General features: G+C 46.9%; 1 protein-coding gene across 2 annotated transcripts in view; it reads left to right on the top strand.

Annotated features, from left to right (window-relative positions):
* LOC310953469 (spectrin beta chain, non-erythrocytic 1-like) overlaps positions 1 to 23,868 on the top strand; it is a 129,391-nt gene that overhangs the window by 81,203 nt on the left and 24,320 nt on the right. For both annotated transcript variants that reach the window (XM_083922509.1, XM_083922508.1), the window contains 26 exons: positions 1,452 to 1,625; positions 5,183 to 5,274; positions 5,532 to 5,612; positions 6,846 to 6,961; positions 7,239 to 7,351; positions 7,453 to 7,640; positions 8,707 to 8,824; positions 9,908 to 10,066; positions 10,980 to 11,075; positions 11,207 to 11,413; positions 11,519 to 11,672; positions 12,170 to 12,321; positions 12,413 to 12,631; positions 13,948 to 14,028; positions 14,290 to 14,496; positions 14,615 to 14,826; positions 15,014 to 15,151; positions 16,001 to 16,121; positions 17,004 to 17,219; positions 17,354 to 17,773; positions 19,250 to 19,452; positions 19,804 to 19,894; positions 20,000 to 20,146; positions 20,265 to 20,528; positions 22,616 to 22,840; positions 23,681 to 23,770. In XM_083922509.1, the coding sequence (XP_083778635.1) occupies positions 1,452 to 1,625; positions 5,183 to 5,274; positions 5,532 to 5,612; positions 6,846 to 6,961; positions 7,239 to 7,351; positions 7,453 to 7,640; positions 8,707 to 8,824; positions 9,908 to 10,066; positions 10,980 to 11,075; positions 11,207 to 11,413; positions 11,519 to 11,672; positions 12,170 to 12,321; positions 12,413 to 12,631; positions 13,948 to 14,028; positions 14,290 to 14,496; positions 14,615 to 14,826; positions 15,014 to 15,151; positions 16,001 to 16,121; positions 17,004 to 17,219; positions 17,354 to 17,773; positions 19,250 to 19,452; positions 19,804 to 19,894; positions 20,000 to 20,146; positions 20,265 to 20,528; positions 22,616 to 22,840; positions 23,681 to 23,770 (4,284 nt within the window). The remainder of the gene's footprint in view (positions 1 to 1,451; positions 1,626 to 5,182; positions 5,275 to 5,531; positions 5,613 to 6,845; positions 6,962 to 7,238; positions 7,352 to 7,452; positions 7,641 to 8,706; positions 8,825 to 9,907; positions 10,067 to 10,979; positions 11,076 to 11,206; positions 11,414 to 11,518; positions 11,673 to 12,169; positions 12,322 to 12,412; positions 12,632 to 13,947; positions 14,029 to 14,289; positions 14,497 to 14,614; positions 14,827 to 15,013; positions 15,152 to 16,000; positions 16,122 to 17,003; positions 17,220 to 17,353; positions 17,774 to 19,249; positions 19,453 to 19,803; positions 19,895 to 19,999; positions 20,147 to 20,264; positions 20,529 to 22,615; positions 22,841 to 23,680; positions 23,771 to 23,868) is intronic.

The following is a 23,868-nucleotide window of genomic DNA, read 5'->3' as shown; positions in this document are numbered from 1 at the left end:
GTCTCTGTGAGGAAAAGCAAACAGTGCAGTGTTATTGTTGGCCGGCGTCCTGGTGCGTAGTCTGTAAGACGGTCAGTGTTGGACAGAGGACATGTGGCGTGGACGGCCCTGCAGGATGTAACGTCGCTGCTCTGACATTTATTTTATTATAGTTGTTTAATTATTACTGTATTTTTGGCTTATTTATATTTCAAACAACATCTAAGCTAAACAGGTCAGTGTCATCTAGCAAGATGGACATTATGGCTGTTATTTATAATATCATTTATCATTTATTATTTCTATAAATGTCTGTTTCATCAGTCATAATATATTTAAATGGATGGGAAAACTCACAGCAGAGGAGAGGAAGCAGATGGAAGTTAGTTTACAGGTAGATACTGACCAGATGGACTTATATTTTATTGTTATTACATCCGTGTTAATTGCATCAGTGCTCTACTCCTGCAGAACATCCTGTGGCTTTAATCCTCCATGTATCACTCAGGGCGCACTCCCACTGTGCCTCCGTCCCGTGCCCCGTGCTTTAGGGTCCTTGTCCCCCCCTCCAGGCCCGTTTGTACTCACACTACCTGGGCCTCGGAGAATGCTTCTTGCTGCCTATACGTCATCACGCCGTAACACGTCACACGCATTGCTGACGTCATGGCGATGCGTGGCTTTGTTTCCAGATCTTTCCGTAGACCTCGGAGTTTTTGTGCGTCTTGTCGACTGTTTTTGAATCTTTTCATCGACCAAATCTGCAGTAAACACTCCACCTCCACATCACACCAACGTGAACCTTTCACCACCATTGTTTTAAATGTCCGCGCATGGTCCCTCCTTCTGATACATCAGTAGGCCTCGTGCTCATGCTGGTACTCGTGCTAGTGCTCGTACACGTGCGTACGCTGGTGCTCGTATATGTGCAAACGTGCTCTACAAAAGCCCATCTCTCTCAGACGGGCCGTGGACGGCCAGCTGGCCGCAGTTATGCATGGAGCGGTGAAACTCACACTGGTCAAACGCACTAGGCTTGACCCGAAAAACCTGTTTTGGCCCGGTGCGGAAGGACAGTGTGAGTGCGCCCTCAGACATGATGCAGAGGCTGCTTAATAAACAGATGGACTTTAAAATATATATATTGCAGCTCTGCAGCGGTCGATCATACAACAGTAGAGATGTGTTCTCTAGAAAACTCTGTATGCAACAGTAGAATAGCATTCAAGCTAGGGACCGGCATATGGTATCTACGTATACTTGTTTCTACTGAGAAGACAATTTTATTAATATTGTAAATGTAGTAAAAATTCTTCTCTTGCATGATAAAACCCACTTAAAGTCAACCGACAACACAATCGAGGCATAAAGTGTTGGTTCTGAGACCGCTCAGCCGTGTCCGCAGCTGTTTGGTTCTTCATGCTCACTTCCTGTTTTTTGGAAAATTATAAATAAACTTTTTTTTGTTACAGCCGAAACCCACCAAGGGTCGGATGAGGATCCACTGTCTGGAGAACGTGGACAAGGCTCTCCAGTTCCTGAAGGAGCAGAGGGTTCACCTGGAGAACATGGGCTCCCACGACATCGTAGACGGAAACCACCGCCTCACCCTGGGGCTCATCTGGACCATCATCCTCCGATTCCAGGTAAGAGGCAGCTGCGCAAGTTTGCATCTCAAGATGATGTTAACTGACTCAGTGATGTCAGCTGATGGTCATTCAGGGCGCACTCACACTGTCCATCCGTACCGTGCCCCATGCTTTAGGGTACTTGTACACGTGCGCACGCTCGTGCTCGTACATGTGCAAACGTGCTTTACTAAAGCCCACCTCTCCCAAACGGGCCGTGGACGGCAAGCGTGCCGCTCCTAGACGTGGTACGGTTGCACTCACACTGGTCAAAGGAACTAGACTTTACCCGTGGAACCTGTTTTGGCACGGTACGGATGGACAGTGTGAGGGCGCCCTTAGTCCCTTACCTTCCTTTTAGTCTATCACCTTCCGTTTTCAGGGAATTGTGCAATTTTGAATCCAAAAGTGACTCAGTGACTGACTTCTAGATGACCCCATCTAGGCCATGATCTTCTTACAGTAAATCAGAGGCTGTGATATTGTTGCATCCCCAGAAACAATGAATTAAAAATACTGACAAGGCCCAGATGGGACATAAAGGGCACATACAGTATCAGAGGGTTCAATCCCATTCAAGATTCAAGAAGCTTTATTTATCCCGAGGGAAATGATTGTGCAACAGTTTCAGCACAAAGATGGGAAAGGATCAGAGTGACAATAAGCATAAAAACATAAATCACATCAAAATAAAGCTAACATGAATCAAATCAAACAATAACTAAATGTGACAGAGTGCAACAGACGCAGGTTTATACAACATACGCAGCGTGCAGTTTAGCAGCTAGTTGAAATAAAATAAGTACAAACTAAATAAGTGATAAGGAGCGATAAGTGATAACGGTGTTAGAGTGTAGCAGCATTTCTGATTGAACTAAGTTACAGTACAACTCAATAAAATGATGCAGTGATGATATAAAGTGATGCAGTGATGATATAAAGTGACAAAGTGATGCAGTGATGATCTAAAGTGATATAAAGTTGCTCAGGACACAGTGTCTCCACTGTTCCTCACCTGACCTGTAGATGAATTATAAAGTTTGATGGCCACAGGAAGAAAAGACTTCCTCCGGCGTTCAGTGTTACACCGTTCACTATTTTGTATCTTTGAAGGTTAAATGAATCCATTGTGATCGTAGGGTTAGCCTAATCAAGGGTAGTATCTTTGCTGACACTAAATCCCTTTGAGTTAAGGAACGTTCACATAACACAGTTATCTTAAAATTAAGGAGGACAGTGCTTATGTTCGGGCCTCCTCCTGGCTGTTACCTTTCACGTGTAGTAAGGGAGTTGCTGTTGCTGTTTTGCATCCTTATCACATTCATTGTCCCTGTCGGGGTCGCGGCGGGCTGGAGCCGATCCCAGCTGACATCGGGTTTGAGGCGGGGTCCACCCTGGACAGGACGCCAGTCTATCACAGGACACATAGAGACGAACAGAGACAGACAACCATTCACACCTACGGGTGATTTAGAGTCATCAATGAACCGAACACCTGCACGTCTTTGGACTGTGGGAGGAAACCGGAGAACCCGGAGAAAACCCACGCAGACACGGGGACAACATGCAAACTCCACACAGAATCATCATTTATGTTTTAAATTTAAAAGACAAGGCTCCACATCATTCCTGCAAATATAGAAAGAAGCAGAGATGGCGTAATGTGAAATCATTTGTAATTCTAAAATGGTCACATCTTGAATCATTTACTGAAAGACTAAAGAGTTTTTAGTTAAATTACTTCATTTTTTACTGTTTTTTCGACGTTTTCAAGTTATATTTAAAGTGAGAAGACTGTTAAATTGCCCCTTTTTGCCTCAACACACCCCTGAGCTTCAAAATGTGCATCTAACTCACTCAAGTCAGTAAATAAAAACCTGGTAAACACCTGAACACACACACTCGTCGTTTTACTGTATGTCGGTGGCGTTGCAACGTAACTCAGACAATGATGTCATCTTCGGGGAGAGTGAACAGTTGGGTGGAAAGGATTTAGCTTTTATAAGCCGTGAGGATTAAAGGAGGAAAAAAAAAACACTTTTTAGTGGTTTTAAATCCGGCAGTGGGTGAAATGGAGCTGGGGGCGGATTGACAGACGTACATAGACGTCATATATGCTTCGGCGGTGTTGATGTTGCTGATTTGTGGCTCAGATGTGGCTCCCGCTCCTGTCGGACTGAAACGTATGGATGTCCGTCGATGAAGGTGAGACGTTTGCATGTGTGCGCACGCTCTTGTTCGATCTTTGTCAGGACAGCGCACAACAGTTTGGGAGTAGAGGGAATGTCCTGGATGTGAGGATGCTTGAAAAGGCGTGTGCGGAGGTCTGATCGTGATGATTCCTTTGGAAAAGGAGGACGTGTTTGGAGAGTCAGGACAATTTTAGAAAGCATTTTGGAGAGTGAAGACTCATTTAAATTGCTGTGACGTGTAAAAAAACAGCTTTTTTTGACCAAAAATTAACCAGTAATCAATGAGGGAGTCGATAAAGAACCGGACCAATGAGCAGAATCGGTAACCTGGTTAGTGTGGCGGTGCAGATGTGTTTTTTAACCGTGAGACCGCGTTGTGTCGGCGTTGGACCTCCCTCTGACTGGATTACCCATGCATGAGTGAAAAAGCGTCTGTGATGATGTGTTTAATCATCTTTCGTGTCTCGTTATGGAAGTCAGGGGGCGGAAGTACGTTTACTTTTTAATCTGCGTTGAACGGTTTAATGCTGCGTTCAAGGCCCTTTGGGAAAACGAGGGGAAAGGCAAGACAGGTTCTTGTTGTTCATTGAACCCGATGATGGTTATTTTGAAAACGAGGCTCAAACTACTCGCTCTGTCCGCTCATAGCTGGGATATTTAATCATACCGCATTTTTTTGTTGTTTTCAAGATTGCAATTTTCTCCCTCACACATTCAGGTTTATGGTTATTATCTTGTTGTTGATGGCATGAAATTCACTCATTTTGTAATTTAAATTGAATCTTTTTCCTCTCCATGCTGTGGTGTTACTTATCTGGTTTCATTTATAAATGGGTCTGCAGTTTGCGCTATGTTCAATAATGAAGGAAAAATATATTCAATAACTTAATAATGAAAACAGAAAGTTGAAAGTGTGTCATTAATGCGTGAAATCAATCGTCAAACTCTCAAAAAGGCCATTACTGTACACACTAAATCTGACTCTGCAGTTACTTTTGTAGATGGGGCGACTGTGGCTCACTCACAGAGTGGGTCGTCCTACATTTGATAGATCGGCGGTTCAATCCCCACCTTCCACATGTGGAAGTGTCCCTGAACCTTGAATTGTTCCCTGTGCTGCACATGGGTGTGTAAATGTGGTGTGAATGGTCAGATTAGATGGTATGTAGATGTCCACTGCCATCAGTGTGAATGTCTGTGTGAACGGGTGAATGTGACGAACACTGTGAAAGCACCTTGAGTAGTCAGAGGACTAAAAAGGTGCTATATAAGTCCATTTAACCATTTTTTTTTAGATACCTCAACTGAATATGATTAAAAGCGAGTGTTTTTCGTTCTCATTTAAAGTTTGTAACCCCAGCTCTTACTGTGTGTGTCCCTCAGATCCAGGACATCAGTGTGGAGACGGAGGACAACAAGGAGAAGAAGTCGGCTAAAGATGCTCTGCTGCTCTGGTGTCAGATGAAGACAGCGGGGTGAGAATCAACACACACGTTTAAAAATCTGTCTCTAACATCTACAGGTCACTGCTTGTGTTCCAAAGTTCACACTACATTTCCCATCAGCCCCCCTGGAGGCACTGTTGCTCTCCTCGAAGTAACAGATTGGCCATAATTTTTGACCCTGTCAGTCTTTATCGTCGAGGAACATCTCTAAATGAATGTAGTGTGATACAGTGTGAAATACAGTTTTCAGAAGCACTGACAAGCTGTGATTTCCTCTTCCTGTCCAGATATCCAAACGTCAACATCCACAACTTCAGCACCAGCTGGAGAGACGGCATGGCCTTCAACGCTCTGATCCACAAACACAGGTAGGACCTCGGGCTTTGGCTCAGCACACAGCACATCCATCCACACACAGGCACTGCTTTAGGACCACTACTGCTATTGCACATTAAATATCTCGTACGTGGCAATAACATCCAGATAAGATAATGTCTTTGTCCCACCTGAGCCAAATAAGTTTCACAGATTTTGTTACGTTCTAAAATTGTGGGACTGGACTTGTATCGTTATGGGTGTCTTCTGGACTATAACAACATTGTATACCACAGACAGACGGCAACTATAACCTAGACCAGAATAAGTTAAATGAGTCATTGCCAGATGCAGCCCAAACAGATGAGATCCAGGTAGTGTTGCGTCACATAGGCCGTTATATTCCACTTTAAAATAATGGGTTGCATTTCTATTTCTCTATTTTTGATCCCAAAATATCCCTGCTGCTATTCTACACTATTGTATTTTACTGATTCCAACTCAATGCTTATTCTCCGATACTAATGTCCATTTAGAACATAGAGCACTTCTTTCATTGTTTTTTACTTTGTTCTCATACAGGCTAAAAATTGTATCATGTTTACAAATGTTTGCAATGAACTTTTATTGTTTTAAATAAATAATAAAACCGCACACCGGGACTTTCTTGCCCACCAGCAAAGCAAAAAAAAATGAGCACATGAAAGCTGCTTTAATCACATGAAAAAATGTATTCATCCACAAACTCAAGTGACTTCGACATCACATCATTCCTCATGCACAGCGTGTTCTGCGGTAACAGTGCGGACAGTCTGTTCTTTAACGAGTGCAGAGCCTCAGCTGAGCAGTCAGCAGACTCTTTCCCTCAAACCACACTGAGACCTGAAGCCTTTCCCTGTGCACGCCACGCTTAATAACGCTAACAACAGTGTCATTTGTCTTTGTGTCTAAAGTTGCTCCACTTCTGGTCAGTGACCGTTAATCATTTGGGGTTTTGTGTTTGACTGACCGCCACTTGACCTGCAGTTATTTTTGTATTTTTACGTTGAAGAATGAAAAACATGAACACACCGTGGAAGATAACTGTTACATAATAGGAACATATCCACATCCTTTAATGTTAGATCGCTAACGTTACAAGCTACAGTAGTAAAATCACAGGCGACAGCGGTGGCCAGAGGTATTGTGTTTTTCAGGTCGTCCGTCCGTCTGTACATGTCTGTTGGTTACTGATTTTATTTACTAATAAATAAATGTTTGTTTTTGAATGTCATTCTTGCCTTCAGACCGGACCTGATCGATTTTGATAAGCTGAAGAAATCAAATGCTCACCACAACCTGCAGAATGCCTTCAACCTGGCCGAGCAACACCTGGGGCTCACCAAGCTGCTGGACGCCGAGGGTGAGAGAGCGTGCACGTACACACACACACACACACACACACACACACACACACACACACACACACACACACAGAAATTCCCCACTTGGTCATAAGTTGGAAACCATTCACCAGAGGGGTTTATACTTAAAAATGTCCCCTGTTTGCAAGAAGTGTCCTCTAAGTGAATATGTTATGGTGGCAAAGTCCACTCTTAGACAGGTAAACGAGTACACATACACACACACCTGCATTTTCATACAGTATACACTCTGATCTCCGTTTTCCATGTGTGCAGACATCAGCGTGGACCACCCTGATGAGAAGTCCATCATCACCTACGTGGTCACCTACTACCACTACTTCTCCAAGATGAAGGCTCTGAAGGTGGAGGGGAAGAGGATCGGAAAGGTGACCACGCCCCTCCGGTCTCACCTCAGCGGACAGTAAAGAGCGTGCTGAGCTTTTTTTGTTTTTAAAAACACGTCTCCTTCTCTTCTCTCATTTTCAAGGTTCTGGACAACGCCATCGAGACGGAGAAGATGATCGAGAAGTACGAGTCGCTGGCGTCCGACCTGCTGGAGTGGATCGAACAGACCATCATCATCCTCAACAACAGGAAGTTCGCCAACTCTCTGGTGGGAGTCCAGCAGCAGCTGCAGGCGTTCAACACGTACCGCACCGTGGAGAAGCCCCCAAAGTCAGTCCAATTAGAGTGGATGCTAAATCAATCAGTGTTTAGCTTAAACGATTCTGTAAAAGTGTCAGAACGGCTGCTGATTTTTGACATTTTTGAGTTGACACAGTTTGTGTCGTTGGTTAAGACTTCATTATATCGTTTTCAAAAAGTCTGTCTCCTCTTCTCCTTCTTCTTCTTCTCTCCTTTCCTCCTCTCCTTGTTTTCTCTCAATGTGTCCCCTCCTCTCCTTGTCTTCTCCCCTTGCGTCCCCTCCTCTCCTTGTTTCCTCTCCATGTGTCCTCTCCTCTCCTTGTCTCCTCTCCTCTCCTTGTCTCCTCTCCTCTCCTGTTTCTTCTTCTTGTCTCCTTTCCTCCTCTCCTTGTCTCCTCTCCATGTGTCCCCTCCTCTCCTTGTCTCCTCTCCTCTTTCTTCTTCTTGTCCCCTTTCCTCCTCTCCTCTCCTTGTCTCCTCTCCTCTTTCTTCTTCTTGTCTCCTTTCCTCCTCTCCTCTCCTTGTCTCCTCTCCATGTGTCCCCTCCTCTCCTTGTCTCCTCTCCATGTGTCCCCTCCTCTCCTTGTCTCCTCTCCTGTTTCTTCTTCTTGTCTCCTTTCCTCCTCTCCTCTCCTTGTTTCCTCTCCATGTGTCCTCTCCTCTTTCTTCTTCTTGTCCCCTTTCCTCCTCTCCTTGTGTCCTCTCCTCGTGCCCTTTCCTCTCCTGCTTCTTCTACTTGTCTCCTTTACTCCTCTCCTTGCGTCCTCTCCTCTTTCCTCTTATTGTCTCCTTTCCTTGTCTCCTTTCTTTGCGTCCTCTCCTCTCCTCGTACCCTTTCCTCTCAGTTTGTGTCGTTGGATGAGACTTCATTATATTGTTTTCAAAAACTGAACTGTGTGTGTGTGTGTGTGTGTGTCTGTGTGTGTGTGTGTGTGTGTGTGTGTGTGTGTGTGTGTGTGTGTGTGTGTGTGTGTGTGTGTGTGTGTGTGTGTGTGTGTGTGTGTGTGTGTGTGTGTGTGTGTGTGTGTGTGTGTGTGTGTGTGTGTGCGTGTGCGTGTGCGTGTGTCTGTGTGTGTGTGTGTGTGTGCGTGTGTAGGTTCACAGAGAAGGGGAACCTGGAGGTGCTTCTGTTCACCATCCAGAGTAAGATGAGAGCCAACAACCAGAAGGTTTACACCCCCAGAGAGGGCAAACTCATCTCCGACATCAACAAGGTCACTCACACTCACTTATCTACGTTATAGGGACGCATGAAAAGATCAGTTAATGGCTTTTTTTCATGTATTGTTGTTAATTTTTTACACATTATATTCTCACGTTCTTTGCTTTTATATTGATGTTATTATTTTTTGTTAATATATATAATTTGTTACTTTTAACTTATTACTTTATGTAGTTTTTATTTTTGTATTTTGTGCAGGTTAATGTGTGTTTCCTTATAATATTTTAATATTCTAACATTATTAAGGTAGAGGCTTCAAATCAGCCCACTGGGTTTTCTGCCTCTCGCACTTCATGTTATTTGTGTTCTTTGTCAGTATTTGTGTATTTTTTTTCAAATTGTGCTAAATGAATAAATAAACCAATAAACAAACAAATAAATAAACAAATAAATAAACAAATAGATTAACAAATAAATAAACAAATAAATAAATAAACAAATAGATAAATAAATGAATAAATAAACAAATAAATAAACAAATAAATGAATAAATAAATAGATAGATAAATAAATAAATAAACAAACAAATAGATAAATAAACAAATAGATAAACAAACAGATAAATAAATAGATAAATAAATAAACAAATAAATAAATAGATAAATAAATAAACAAACAAATAAATAAACAAATAGATAAATAAACAAATTAATAGACAAATAGATAAATAAATAAACAAATAGATAAATAAATAAACAAATAGATAAACAAATAGATAAATAAACAAACAAATAAATTAACAAATAAATAAACAAACAAATAGATAAATAAACAAATTAATAAACAAATAGATAAATAAATAAACAAATAGATAAATAAATAAACAAATAGATAAACAAATAGATAAATAAACAAACAAATAAATTAACAAATAAATAAACAAACAAATAGATAAATAAAAATAAAAAACATTCCATCTACATGAAAATATAAATCAATATTAACAACCTCAAAGACGTGTGTAAGTACAAGAAAAGAAAACTATACATTAATAATAAAAATAATAATAATAATAGCCGTACTGATATTATGTTGTGTGTGTGTGTGTGTATCGTGTGTGTGTGTGTGTTGTCAGGCGTGGGAGCGTCTGGAGAAGGCGGAGCACGAGCGGGAGCTGGCTCTGAGGACGGAGCTGATTCGTCAGGAGAAGCTGGAGCAGCTCGCCAGACGCTTCGACCGCAAAGCCGCCATGAGGGAGACGTGGCTGAGCGAGAACCAGCGGCTCGTCTCCCAGGTAACCAGGCGCACGCAGGCTAACGCAGGCCGCCGTTGTTCCGCGGTTTCTGGTTTCACTGAAGAATTTCACCGTTTCAATGTTGTGGACGCACAGAAATGGTGCAAATGGATGATGTGGAAATAACGTTCTTCTTTTCTTTCTCCTCTCTTTTCCTCTCTCATCACTCTTTTATTTTGTCTCTCTTCTCCTCGTCTTCTGTCCTCTGCTCTCTTGTCTCCTTTCCTTTCCTCTACTCCTCTCCTTGTCTCCTCTCCTTGTCTCTTTTCCTTGTGTCCTCTCCTCTTTACTGTTCTTGTCTTGTTGCCTCCTATCATCTCCTCCTCTCCTCTCCTTGTCTCCTTACCACCTCTCCTTGTCTCCTCTCATTGTGCCCTCTCCTCTCCATGTGTCCCCTCCTCCCCTTGTCTCCTCTCCTTGTGTCCTCTCCTTTCCTCCTCTCCTCTCCTTGTGTCCTCTCCTCTCCTTGTGTCCTCTCCTCTCCTTGTTTCCTCTCCTTGTGTCCCCTCCCCTCCTTGTCTCCTCTCCTTGTGTCCTCTTCTCGTCTCCTTTCCTTGTCTCCTCTCCATGTGTCCCCTCCTCTCCTCGTCTCCTCTCCTTGTGTCCTCTCCTTTCCTCCTCTCCTTGTGTCCTCTCCTTACCTTGTGTCTTCTCCTCTCCATGTGTCCTCTCCTCTCCATGTGTCCCCTTTTCTCCTTGTCTCCTCTCCTTGTGTCCTCTCCTCTCCTTGTCTCCTCTCCTTGTGTCCTCTCCTCTCCATGTCTCCTCTCCATGTGTCCTCTCCTTGTGTCCTCTCCTTGCGTCCTCTCCTTGTCTCCTCTCCATGTGTCCCCTCCTCTCCTCTCCTTGTGTCCTCTCCTCGTCTCCTCTCCTTGTGTCCTCTCCTTGTGTCCTCTCCTCTCTCCTCCCCCAGGATAACTTTGGATTTGACCTCCAGGCCGTAGAAGCGGCTACAAAGAAACATGAAGCCATAGAAACGGACATCGCCGCCTACGAGGAGCGAGTTGAGGTGCGTTCATCACCCGCTGCCTTTTTTTCTGACATGTTTAGAAACATCCGTCTCTTTGCTGCACCTTCATCTCTCCTCCTCCTCCTCCTCCTCCTCCTCCTCCTCCTCCTCCTCTCACCTCACTGCTGCAGGCGGTGGTTTCCGTGGCGAGGGAGATGGAGTCTGAGAATTACCACGACATCAAACGCATCACGGCGAGGAAGGACAACGTGATCCGGCTGTGGGAGTACCTGCTGGAGCTGCTGAAGGCCCGCCGGCTGAGGCTGGAGCTGAACCTGGGCCTGCAGAGAGTCTTCCAGGAGATGCTCTACATCATGGACTGGATGGACGAGATGAAGGTACGCGTCGGGGTTACATGTGTGCGGTGGCGGTGGCGGTGGCGGGGGCTGTAAACGCTCCGTAGATTCTGCCCGCGCTAACCTTTGACCCCTGTCTCCCTGCAGATGCTGCTGCTCTCTCAGGACTACGGGAAGCACCTGCTGGGCGTGGAGGACCTGCTGCAGAAACACGCTCTGGTGGAGGCCGACATCGCCATCCAGGCCGACCGCGTCCGAAACGTCAACCGCAACGCTCAGAAGTTCGCCGACGACATGGACGGTGAGACGGACGGACGGACGGACGAATGAAGAGGAGACGTTTTAGATCTCATCGTCTCAATTGTTGACACTTCCTCTCCTCTTCTTCCTCCACTTCCTCGTCTCTTCCTCCTCCTTGTCTCCTCGTCTCTTCCTCTCCTCCTTCACTTCCTCTCCTCTTCTTCCTCCACTTCCTCGTCTCTTCTTCCTCCTCCTTCTCCTCATCTCTTCCTCCTCCTTCTCCTCGTCTCTTCCTCCTTCTTCTCCTCGTCTCTTCCTCCTCCTCGTCTCCTCATCTCTTCCTCTCCTCCTCCACTTTCTCTCCTCTTCTTCCTCCACTTCCTCTCCTCTTCCTCCTCCTCGTCTCTTCCTCCTCATCTCTTCCTCGCTCCTCCACTTCCTCTCCCCTTTTTCCTCTCCTCCTCCACTTCCTCCACTTCCTCTTCTCTTCCTCCTCCACTTCCTCTCCTCTCCTCCTCCACTTCCTCTCCTCTCCTCTTCCTCTCCTCCTCCTCTCAGGTTATAAGCCCTGCGACCCTCAGATCATCAGGGATCGAGTCGCTCACATGGACTTCTGTTACCAGGAGCTGAGTCAGCTGGCGGCTGAGCGGCGAGCTCGCCTCGAGGAGTCGCGCCGCCTCTGGAAGTTCTTCTGGGAAATGGCCGAAGAGGTGAATTATTGCGTTTATTATAACCACGGTGTAAACGAGCGGCAGCAGTCACGCGTGTGTTCTGAGGCCTGCGTGTGTGTGCGGTCTGCAGGAGGGCTGGATCAGGGAGAAGGAGCAGATCCTGTCCTCCGAGGATTACGGGAAGGACCTGACGGGGGCGGTGAGACTGCTGAGTCAGCACAAAGCCTTCGAAGACGAGATGAGCGGGCGCGCCGCCCACCTGCAGCAGACCATCAAGCAGGGCGAGGAGCTGGTGGCCAACGACCACTTTGGCGCCGACAAGATCAAAGAACGCATCCAGGACATCCAGGTACGCTGCGCTCAGAGCAACGGCGCCTTTGGTCTTCAGAGCAACGTGAAAACTCTCAAAGGCTCAGAAAGTATTATTTAACTTTTAACTTTCCTCTCTCTCTCTCTCTCCCTCTCTCTCTCCCTCTCTCCTTCTCCCTCTCTCCCTCCTCTCTCTCTTTCTCCCTCTCTCCCTCCTCTCCCTCTCTCTTTCTCCCTCTCTCCCTCTCTCCCTCCTCTCCCTCTCTCCCTCCTCTCTCTCTTTCTCCCTCTCTCCCTCTATCCCTCCTCTCTCTCTTTCTCCCTCTCTCCCTCTCTCCCTCCTCTCTCTCTCTCTCCCTCTCTCTCCCTCTCTCCTTCTCCCTCTCTCCCTACTCTCTCTCTTTCTCCCTCTCTCCCTCTCTCCCTCCTCTCTCTCTTTCTCCCTCTCTCCCTCCTCTCTCTCTTTCTCCCTCTCTCCCTCCTCTCTCTTTTTCTCCCTCTCTCCCTCCTCTCTCTCTCCTTCCTCCCTCCTCTCTCTCCCTCTCTCCCTCCTCTCTCTCCCTCTCTCTCCCTCTCCGTCCTCCATCTCTCCCTCCTCTCTCTCTCTCTCTCCCCCTCTTTCCCTCTCCCCCCTCTCTCTCTCCCTCCTCTCTCCCTCTCTCCCTCCTCTCTCTCCTTCTCCCTCTCTCCCTCCTCTCTCTCTTTCTCCCTCTCTCCCTCTCTCCCTCCTCTCTCTCTTTCTCCCTCTCTCCCTCCTCTCTCTCTCTCCTTCTCCCTCTCTCCCTCCTCTCTCTCTTTCTCCCTCTCTCCCTCTCTCCCTCCTCTCTCTCTTTCTCCCTCTCTCCCTCCTCTCTCTCTCTCTTTCTCCCTCTTTCTCCCTCTCTCCCTCCTCTCTCTCTCCCTCCTCCCTCTCTCCCTCCTCCCTCTCTCCCTCCTCTCTCTCTCCCTCTCTCCATCCTCTCTCTCTCCCTCCTTTCTCTCTCTCTCTCTCCCCTTCCCTCTCTCTCTCCCTCTCCGTCCTCCATCTCTCCCTCCTCTCTCTCCCCCTCCTCTCTCTCTCCCTCCTCCCTCTCTACCTCCTCCCTCTCTCTACCCTCTCTCCCTCCACCCTCTCTCCCTCTTTCCCTCTCTCTCCCTCCTCCCTCCCTCCCTCTCTCCCTCCTCTCTCTCTCCCTCCTCTCCTCCTTCCTCCCTCTCTCCCTCCTCCCTCTCTCCCTCCCCTCTCTCCTTCCTCCCTCTCTCCCCCTCCCTCTCTCCTTCCTCCCTCTCCCCCTCCTCTCTCTCTCCCCTCCTCTCCCTCTCTCCCTCCTCTCTCCCCCTCCTCTCTCCCCCTCCTCTCTCCCTCTCTCTCTGCAGGAGCAGTGGGCGGCTCTGGAGCGTCTCTCCGCGGTCCGTAAGGCTCGTCTGCAGGAGGCCTGCAACCAGCACCAGTTCCAGGTGAACAGTGAACTATTGACACTCTTATGTAGCGTGTATTTGTTTTTAGTGTCTCCAAAGCCCGAAGCGACACTTTCCATCTGCTGTGTGGACGTGAAAAAATCCTAATCATTGTTTCAAACATCAGAAAACAACAAATGTATCATTGTTCTCTTCGTGCATCAATAACACGTGTAGCGTGTGAAGCTCGTGGTCGGCAGGATAAATGAAATCTGTCGAGTCTTTCCTCGTTCTGATGGTATTTTCCTTTCCTCCGTGCAGGCCGATGCCGACGACATCGACACGTGGATGCTGGACGTGCTGCGGATCGTCTCCAGCGTGGACGTCGGCCACGACGAGTTCTCCGCTCAGGCCCTGGTGAAGAAACACAAGGACGTGGCCGAGGAGATCGGCAGCTACCGGCCCGTCATCGAGGCTCTGCACGAACAGTCCCGCACGCTGTCGCCCGAGAAGGCCGGCTCGGACGAGGTGAGGCTGCGACCCGAACGTGGAACCAAAGCGTGCCGAGAACTTTACCTTCTGCTCATCTGGTGTTAGCTTCTCTGCGTTCACTCGTGGTGTTTGGTTTCTCTCGGCGCATCCGCAGGTCCAGAGCCGGCTGGCGGGCATCGAGGAGCGCTACAAGGAGGTGGTGGAGCTGACGCGGCTCAGGAAGCAGGCGCTGCAGGACGCCCTGGCGCTCTACAGGATGCTGAGCGAAGCCAACGCCTGCGAGGTGTGGATCGACGAGAAGGAGCAGTGGCTCAACAGCATGGACATCCCCGAGAAACTGGAGGACCTGGAGGTGGTTCAGCACCGGTGAGGACCGCACACACACACACACACACACACAGGTGGTTTAGCTTCTCACCTCGCCGCAGTGACCCTGTGACATCACTGGCGGTTGTGGACGGAGGTCAGAGGGCAGCAAAGCACCGGTGTCGTGTCGCTCTTTAAACACTCGTAGAGGCTTAAGGTCCCGTTTGTCTTCGCTCCGTCTGTGCAGGTTTGAGAATCTGGAGCCGGAGATGAACAACCAGGCGTCCCGGGTTGCCGTGGTGAACCAGGTTGCCAGGCAACTGATCCACAGCGGACATCCCAGCGAGAAGGAGATCAAAGCCCAGCAGGACAAACTCAACACCAGGTAATCTAACTGGGATTAAACCAGCTCATAAACTGGGATTAGCGGGTCGTTTACACCATCTTTAACTGGTGTAATTGAGATTATTCTGGTAGATAAACGGGAATTAAACAACTATATACTACATGTAGACTAAGGAGGGGAAATACACTTGGTTCAACAGGTAGATATACTGGGATTTAACGTGTAAATAAACTGGGATTAAACATGTAAATAAACTGGGATTTAATGTGTAAACTGGGATTTAATTTGTAAATAAACTGGGATTAAATGTGTAAATAATCTGGGATTTAATATGTAAATAATCTGGGATTTAATATGTAAATAAACTGGGATTAAATGTGTAAATAATCTGGGATTTAATATGTAAATAATCTGGGATTTAATATTTAAATTACCTGGGATTTAATATGTAAATAATCTGAGATTTAACGTGTAAATAAACTGGGATTTAATATGTAAATAAACTGGGATTTAATATGTAAATAAACTGGGATTAAATATGTAAATAAACTGGGATTAAATATGTAAATAAACTGGGATTTAATATGTAAATAAACTGGGATTTAATATGTAAATAAACTGGGATTAAATATGTAAATATACTGGGATTAAATATGTAAATAAACTGGGATTAAATATGTAAATAAACTGGGATTTAATATGTAAATAAACTGGGATTAAATGTGTAAATAAACTGGGATTTAATATGTAAATAAACTGGGATTTAACGTGTAAATAAACTGGGATTAAATATGTAAATAAACTGGGATTAAATACGTAAATAAACTGATCCAGGTGGTCCAAATGAAGTGACTCAGCACCTGACTGAGCCTGTGTGCGTCTGTTCAGGTGGAGTCAGTTCAGAGACCTGGTGGACCAGAAGAAAGACAGTCTGAGCTCGGCTCTGGGCGTCCAGAACTACCATCTGGAGTGCAACGAGACCAAGTCCTGGATCAAAGAGAAAACCAAGGTACCAGCAGAACCCAGACCGGGCTTTAATCCACCGCAGCAGAAGGTTTTTAAAGTGTGAGCTGCAGCAGAAACACAAAGCTGCTGACAGATACTTTGGCACATTTCCAGTGGTGACAGAGTCAGAATGTAAACAAACATATGATAAAAAAAAGATAACACGCCTCAAATTGTAGCCTGCACTACTACTTCTTCTTCTTCTTCTTCTTCTTCTTCTTCTTCTTCTTCTTCTTCTTCTTCTTCTTCTTCCTCTTCTTCCTCCTCCTCCTCCTCCTCCTCCTCCTCCTCCTCCTCCTCTTCTTCTTCTTCCTCCTCCTCTTCTCCTTCTTATTCTTCTTCCTCTTCTTCCTCTTCTTCTTCTTCTTCCTCTTCTTCTTCTTCTTCTTCCTCTTCTTCCTCCTCCTTTTTCTTCCTTCTCTTCTTCTTCTTCCTCCTCCTTCTCCTCCTCCTCCTCCTCCTCTTCTTCTTCCTCCTCTTCTTCTTCTTCTTCCTCCTCCTTCTCCTCTTCCTCTTCTTCTTCCTCCTCCTTCTTCTTCCTCATCCTGCTCTTCTTCTTCTTCTTCTTCCTCCTCCCCCTCTGCTTCTTCTTCTTCCTCCTCCTCATCCTCCTCCTCTTCCCCTTGCTCTTCTTCTTCCTTCTCCTCCTTCTCCTTATTCTTCTTCCTCCTCTTTCTCCTCCTTCTTCCTCTTCTTCTTTATGGGAGCAGTTCTTCCAAAACATTATCATCCCCTGCATAGAAACAAGACAATGAAAATTATTAAATGACAAGGTTCATGATCAACTCTTCTTCTTTTCATTATCAATGTTTTGAAGTCTCAGAGCGTCTGAAAGGTTCTTTATCAAAGTGAGGTCGTGAACTCTTCCTCTCCCTCCGTCCCTCAGGTGATCGAGTCGACACAGGAGCTGGGGAACGACCTGGCCGGCGTCATGGCTCTGCAGAGGAAACTGACGGGGATGGAGCGCGACCTGGCCGCCATCGAAGACAAGCTGGGCGACCTGGGGAAGGAGGCGGACCGCTTGGCCTCCGAACACCCGGAGCAGTCTGAGGCCATCAAGGGGCGTCTGGCCGGCATCACCGGCGTCTGGGACGAGATGAGGGTAAGAGAGTATCTGTCACAGTGTACGATCAGGAGCACTTTAAATCTGTTTAACACCAGAAAATTAGGAAAAACTGCATTATCTCATAAGCGAGAGCTCATGGGTGATCAAAACTCTGTGTTTCCTGTTTCCAGGACACCATGAAGAACCGGGAGGAGTCTCTGGGCGAGGCCAGCAAGCTGCAGCAGTTCCTGCGCGACCTGGACGACTTCCAGTCGTGGCTGTCGCGGACGCAGACGGCCATCGCCTCGGAGGACATGCCCAACACGCTGACCGAGGCCGAGAAGCTGCTGGCCCAGCACGAGAACATCAAGAACGAGATCCGCAACTACGAGGAGGACTACCAGAAGATGCGGGACATGGGCGAGATGGTGACGCAGGGCCAGACGGACGCGCAGTACATGTTCCTGCACCAGCGGCTGCAGGCGCTCGACACCGGCTGGAACGAGCTGCACAAGATGTGGGAGAACCGGCAGAACCTGCTGTCCCAGTCCCACGCGTACCAGCTGTTCCTCAGGGACACCAAGCAGGCCGAGGCCTTCCTCAACAACCAGGTACGCTCCAGGGTTCACAGCTCGATATCGTCTCCTTAGGACACATGAGGCGTGTTTCCATCGGGGTAAAATTGGGCCGCTCGGAAAGCTTTCACGCTCAAATGGGCGTTCACTCGCGTCACATCCCGCTAAGTTACGTCTAATCAGCAACCGGGCTTCTCTCAGAGGTTTGAACCTCCGCTCCAGCGACTCAAAATTAGGTGCGTTTCCAGGAGATGGACCCGCCTTATTCAGGGTATTCGACCCTAATGGAAACACGCCTATTAAGGAGACATTTCAGGGTTTTCTGTCCTCAGTGATGCTTTTTCTCGAGATCAGATGTTTGGTTTCCCTGGGTCAGTGTGTTCGACTCCTCCCTCACGTTTGCAGACAGCTTGCATGACTTTAGACATCTCCACAGTGGCTGAACAGATTTTTCTAACCATTCAAACTGTCTTTGAAACGTCTCTCTTCCTTTTGTTCTTTTGTATTTTGAACTGTGAAGGAAGCATTTACCGATCACGCCCCATGTTTCTTTATACCAAGACTCTAAACGCTCAGCAGCATCATCCTTCTGCTGATTTACATCCAGGGTGGAGCTGCGCACGCACGCACGCACGCACGCACGCACGCACACACACACACACACACACTCACACACACACACACACTCACTGTGATCAACAGATAAATCTCTGACTGGGCGTCTGCCCGTCCAATATTGTGTTTGTGTGTGTGTGTGAGAGAGATCTGGTCTAACACACACACACACACACACACACACACACACACACACACACACTCACACACACACACTCTATGGGACAGGGTGTAGACCACAGCTCACCCAGTGCATGATGGGATAGGCTTTGACCCCTGACCCTGTGCAGGACGATCATTTGTTAAATGGACACACTGAGGAGGATATCCTGCTTTTCCTTCTTGTGTCATTACCTGAAAAACTTTGTAGTTTGAACTTTAGGTCAGAAAAACTAAGATTTGAATAAATGTAAAGTCACAGTGGATTTATTTGAGATGATCCACCAGAGGCCAGAGGCTGCCACCAGGTGGTGGAAGTCCGTCATTACAGCAACACGTTTAAAACACACTGTCAGAATATAAGGAAACAGGACGCCTTTATTTAAGAAGAAGAAGAAGAAGGAGAAGAATTATTATTAGTCCCGCAAGGGGAAATTACATTTTTTCACTCTATTATTAATCACGTTACACACACACACAGGCCTGAAATACACACACAAAACTCAAAACCGAAAATTCAGACATTTGGTTTTTATATTTTTGCACGAGCGGCTGAACTCCGCACATTAAGTTCTCCTCCTCGATTGTCTGACTGTGTTCAACATCCCAGAGTTTGAAGAGATGCATTGTGGGGTGGCTGAGTGTTCGATGAGCGCACACCTCATGTGCACATATGGTCTGCAGCTGCATCCTCATGTGTGTGTGTGTGTGTGTGTGTGTTTGTGTGTTTGTGCCCAGGAGTACGTCCTGGCTCACACGGAGATGCCCACCACTCTGGAGGGGGCCGAGGCCGCCATCAAGAAGCAGGAGGACTTCATGACCACCATGGACGCCAACGAGGAGAAGATCAGCGGCGTGGTCGACACCGGCCGCCGCCTGGTAACCGACGGCAACGTCAACGCCGAGCGCATCCAGGAGAAGGTGGACTCCATCGATCAGAGGTGACAGAGATGCTGTGGGTTTGTCCGTCCTGGGGATTTGTGTTACTGTGTTAAAAAATACCATTTTATTCATATTAATGTTCACTTAGGTCTTTTGTCATCTACTAAACCTTTATTTTGTTAATTTCACGTGACAGACGTTGAGTTTGTGGGTTTTTTCCACCTCTTGTCGGACAAAATAAACGCTTTAAGGCATAATTGTGCGTTCTGATGACTCGCAGTACTTGCTGCACCGCATCAGCTGCTCAGTGGTGTTAAAAGCAGCTTTTATTAAATCTGGAAGTTTGAAAATGTTGCGTGCAGCAGGAAAGGTTCGCATACGTCCTAAACATATCGACTGTTGTTGTTCAGACACAAGAAGAACCGAGCGGCCGCCAGCGACCTGCTGACGAGGCTGAAGGACAACAGAGACCTGCAGAAGTTCCTGCAGGACTGCCAGGAGGTAAAACACGCTCGCTCTCATCAGCGCAGAGAGTCCTCCATTTCAAATGTATTGTGGTTCTTAGTTTCTGTGCGTGCGTGTGTGCGTGTGTGTGTGTGTGTCCAGCTGTCCCTGTGGATCAACGAGAAGATGCTGACGGCTCAGGACATGTCGTACGACGAGGCCAGGAACCTCCACAGCAAGTGGCTCAAGCACCAGGCGTTCATGGCCGAACTGCAGTCCAACAAGGAGTGGCTGGACAAGATCGACAAGGTAGGGAAGAGAGGCGGGGAGGGGAGGGGAGGGAGAGCTGGACTTAGAAGTAAAGTACTATTACGCACTTTTATTATCAGATCATAGCTGTGTGTTTAAACGCAGTGCTGTCTTCCAGGACGGCCAGGCGCTGATGGCAGAGAAGCCCGAGACGGAGGCCATGGTTAAAGAGAAGCTGGCGTCCCTGAAGACCATGTGGGAGGACCTGGAGTCCACCACCCAGACCAAGGCCAAGTGTCTGTTTGACGCCAACAAGGCGGAGCTGTTCACCCAGAGCTGCGCCGACCTCGACAAGTGGCTGGCCGGCCTGGAGGGGCAGCTGCAGTCAGACGAATACGGCAAAGACCTCACGTCCGTGAACATCCTGCTCAAGAAGCAGCAGGTGAGGAGCACAGGAGTAACCGGTCAGGATCTCTGGGTCCGCCATGTTTCATTCCACTACGACAACAAACGCACTTGAACACAACACACTGGTAATTTCCAGTTTAGTGGAAAGGACCGTCTGTTCCAGAGCACGTGAAGGCAGCGAAGGTTTGTTTGTATCGCACAATTCAAAGTGCTTTACATGAAACATTAAAAGCATATTTATTGTCTTTACAGGGTCACCTGGCTGTCGGCCATGTTTAAGTTTATGCAGAGGGGATTAAAGCCATGCTCTGCTCTCTCCCAGGCCGCCACACACCTTTGACAACAACACTAATTTTACGTCACAAGAACACTGGAGGTGCTGTTATGCAGCTGCCTCCGTGGGTCAGTGTGTTTGTTAGTTTTGTTCCTTTCAAACACCAAAATCGCACAATAACACGAGCAGACTCACTGATGGAGGCAGCAGTTCTGGAGACGTAAAATTGCGAGCACATAGAGCGGCTTTAGTTCTATTTAAATTATAACTTTAAGCTCCAAACAAGCTTCGTAAATCCCATATTTAGGTGCCTGAGGGGTTATTTAAGTTATTTAAGTCAACCCAGGCAACATAACTGTGCTTCTATATTTGGTTATTTAATATTGAACGAACAGTGACTGGTCACGTTGTCATGAACTCCTGCAGTTTGACCCATTTTTGCATAAATTAAGTGAAATGAGTTCATTCTGTTGGATTCTTCAAGGAAACCTCTTCAGGAATTTCTCCATTTTTACAGTAACGGAAAGAAAAAGAGAGTCTGAGCAGCCTTTACATAATCTGTCCCAGCAGCAACACGCACACACACACACACACACACACACACACACACACACACACACACACACACACACACACACACACACACACTGCTGTTATGTAATCTTTCATTTGAAGTGTTACGAGCTCACGCTGAGACGGGTGCGCACGCATGCTTGTGTGCATGCATGTGTGTGTGTGCGTGCGTGCGTGCGTGTGTGTTTGTTTGTGTGTGTGTGTGTGTATGTGAGACAGAACTGTAGAGTGTGAAGCCATCTGGAGGATGATGTTTGTATTTTCAGTCTATTAAAGCAGATTCATTTCTCTTATCTGTGCTGCAACGTCCTGTGTGGGTGCGTGCATGCGTGCGTGCGCGTATGTGTGTGTGTGTGTGTGCCTGCGTGTGTGTGTGTGATGAAATCATTAGTGTACAGTGAGAGAGGAGAGAAAGGCTCCCTCCTCCTCCTCCTCTTCCTCTCTGCTCTCCACCTGTTTTTAGGTTTTTTACTCTCCGTTTCAGTCGTTTCTCCGTCTCGCTGCTGGAACACGATCCTCACTTTCATTTTTAGACCTTTTCCATTTCTCACAGCTCAACGCAGATTTCTGCAGAGCGGAGAAGGAGATAAGAGCAGCCCTCAGAAGCGTCTCTAATCTTTGTAAAAGCTGATTTTTCTCCTTTATCGTTTTTCTTTTTGAGGCCCAAACATGTGACTCCTCTGTTTTTCATCATTATCACAATTTTGTACTTCTGTTTATTTGCTCCTCGTCAAAACATTTTTGTAGCTATTTCTTTCAAATCTTTTCTGTTTTCTTATTTCATTTTCTCAAATCTGGACTCAAAGGTCCACTCACGCTCTCCTCCAGCGAACGGAGCTCGATCTCTGACAACCGAACGTCCGCTGAAGACACCCGCGGGTGCTTTTTCGTTATGCTAGCTTACGTTTCCTCGCATTCTCTTTCCCCGGCAATCGTTCCCCGACCTTCACCGAGGATCTTCCAACCCTTTGGATGCACCTCAAGGAACACAGGTTTCTTCTCTCTCACGTCCTCGCCGGGACGAGCTGAGACTTATGCAAGCGAGGAGACGTGTTAGCGTAAGGAAAAGCATCCTGTTAGCCACGGTTGAAAGCTCTGGAAACGCTCAAGGTCACTCCTATTTCGCACGATTGTTAGAATTTCAAATACTGTTTGTTTCTGGTTTAAAATGTACTTTATTTCATGTATTTCTCTTAAATGTTTTGTTTGTATTTCCTTCGGATTGAATGTGTTTTTACAAACTTGCGTGCTAACGTCTCGCCGTGCTCCTGCAGATCCTGGAGAGCCAGGTGGAGGTGCGTCAGAAGGAGGTGGGCGAGCTGCAGAGCCAGTCTCAGGCCCTCAGCCAGGAGGGGAAAGGCTCCGAGGAGGTGGACGGCCAGAGGATCGGTGTGGAGAAGAAGTTCCAGGCCCTCCAGGCTCCGCTGCAGCAGCGGCGAGACAACCTCATGGCATCCCGCGAGATCCACCAGTTCAACCGGGACATGGAGGACGAGATCGTGAGTAGAGACTTGAGAGCGCCGACCTTTAACCTTCTCTGGGACAGGAAATGAAGAGTGAGCTGATCCGGGTCAGGGACAGACGGATAAAACAAAAACTGTAGATCATCCGCACGTTTCACATAATCACTTTCATCCAGGGGGACGACAGATTCATGCTGAGGTTACAGTGAGCTAACGTTAGCCAGGTAGCTAGCACTAAACTGAGCTGATGGATGAATTATCTGACGTTATCCGCTCAAGACAGGGTTTTGCTACGTCAGCTAGCTACTATTTCTGCCACATTAGCGCGTGAGCTAGCATTAGCAGTTGAAACCATAATATATTTCACACCTCGGGGTATGATGCGAGCAGCATGTGTGGACACTGCTGGTTCATTTGTTGACGTTAGAGAGCACAAAACGTCACATCCTTTGGAGTTTCTTATAAAATCCATCCTGAAACCGTCACATCGAAGTCAGTTACAACATGTACATGTAATACATGTAAACGTTACACACCACAGCGCCACAGCTTTGGAACGACCTGCCCGCGGAGATGAGGCGGACTCAGTGTCCTCAATCATGCCCCTTGTTTCTACTGTAAACAATGATGTGTAAATATGGTTATGTTGTAACCTACTGGATTTCATTATTATTATATATTTGTGCTATCAAAGTACTTTGTTAACTGCTGTTTTTAACGGGATGATTGTGAAATTTAAGTTCTTACCATGACTAAGTAGCAGTAGTCCTAGCAGCTATAGGTAATATTAGTATTATTAGTATTATTATTAGTATTAGCAGTATTAGTATTATTATTAGTATCAGCAGCAGCAGTAATGTGAAATCTCCTCTCCAGCTGTGGGTTGAAGAGCGGATGCCTCTGGCCACATCGACCGACCACGGACACAACCTGCAGACTGTACAGATGCTCATCAAGAAGAATCAGGTACACACACACACACACACACACACACACACACACACACACACACACACACACCCCTTTAACTTCTGAAAGTCTCACGTTGACCTTTGACCCTCTCA

The sequence above is a fragment of the Echiichthys vipera genome (genome assembly GCF_963691815.1).
Source record: "Echiichthys vipera genome assembly, chromosome: 11".
Lineage (NCBI taxonomy): Eukaryota > Metazoa > Chordata > Actinopteri > Perciformes > Trachinidae > Echiichthys > Echiichthys vipera.
This window is presented reverse-complemented; position numbering and strand designations above follow the sequence as displayed.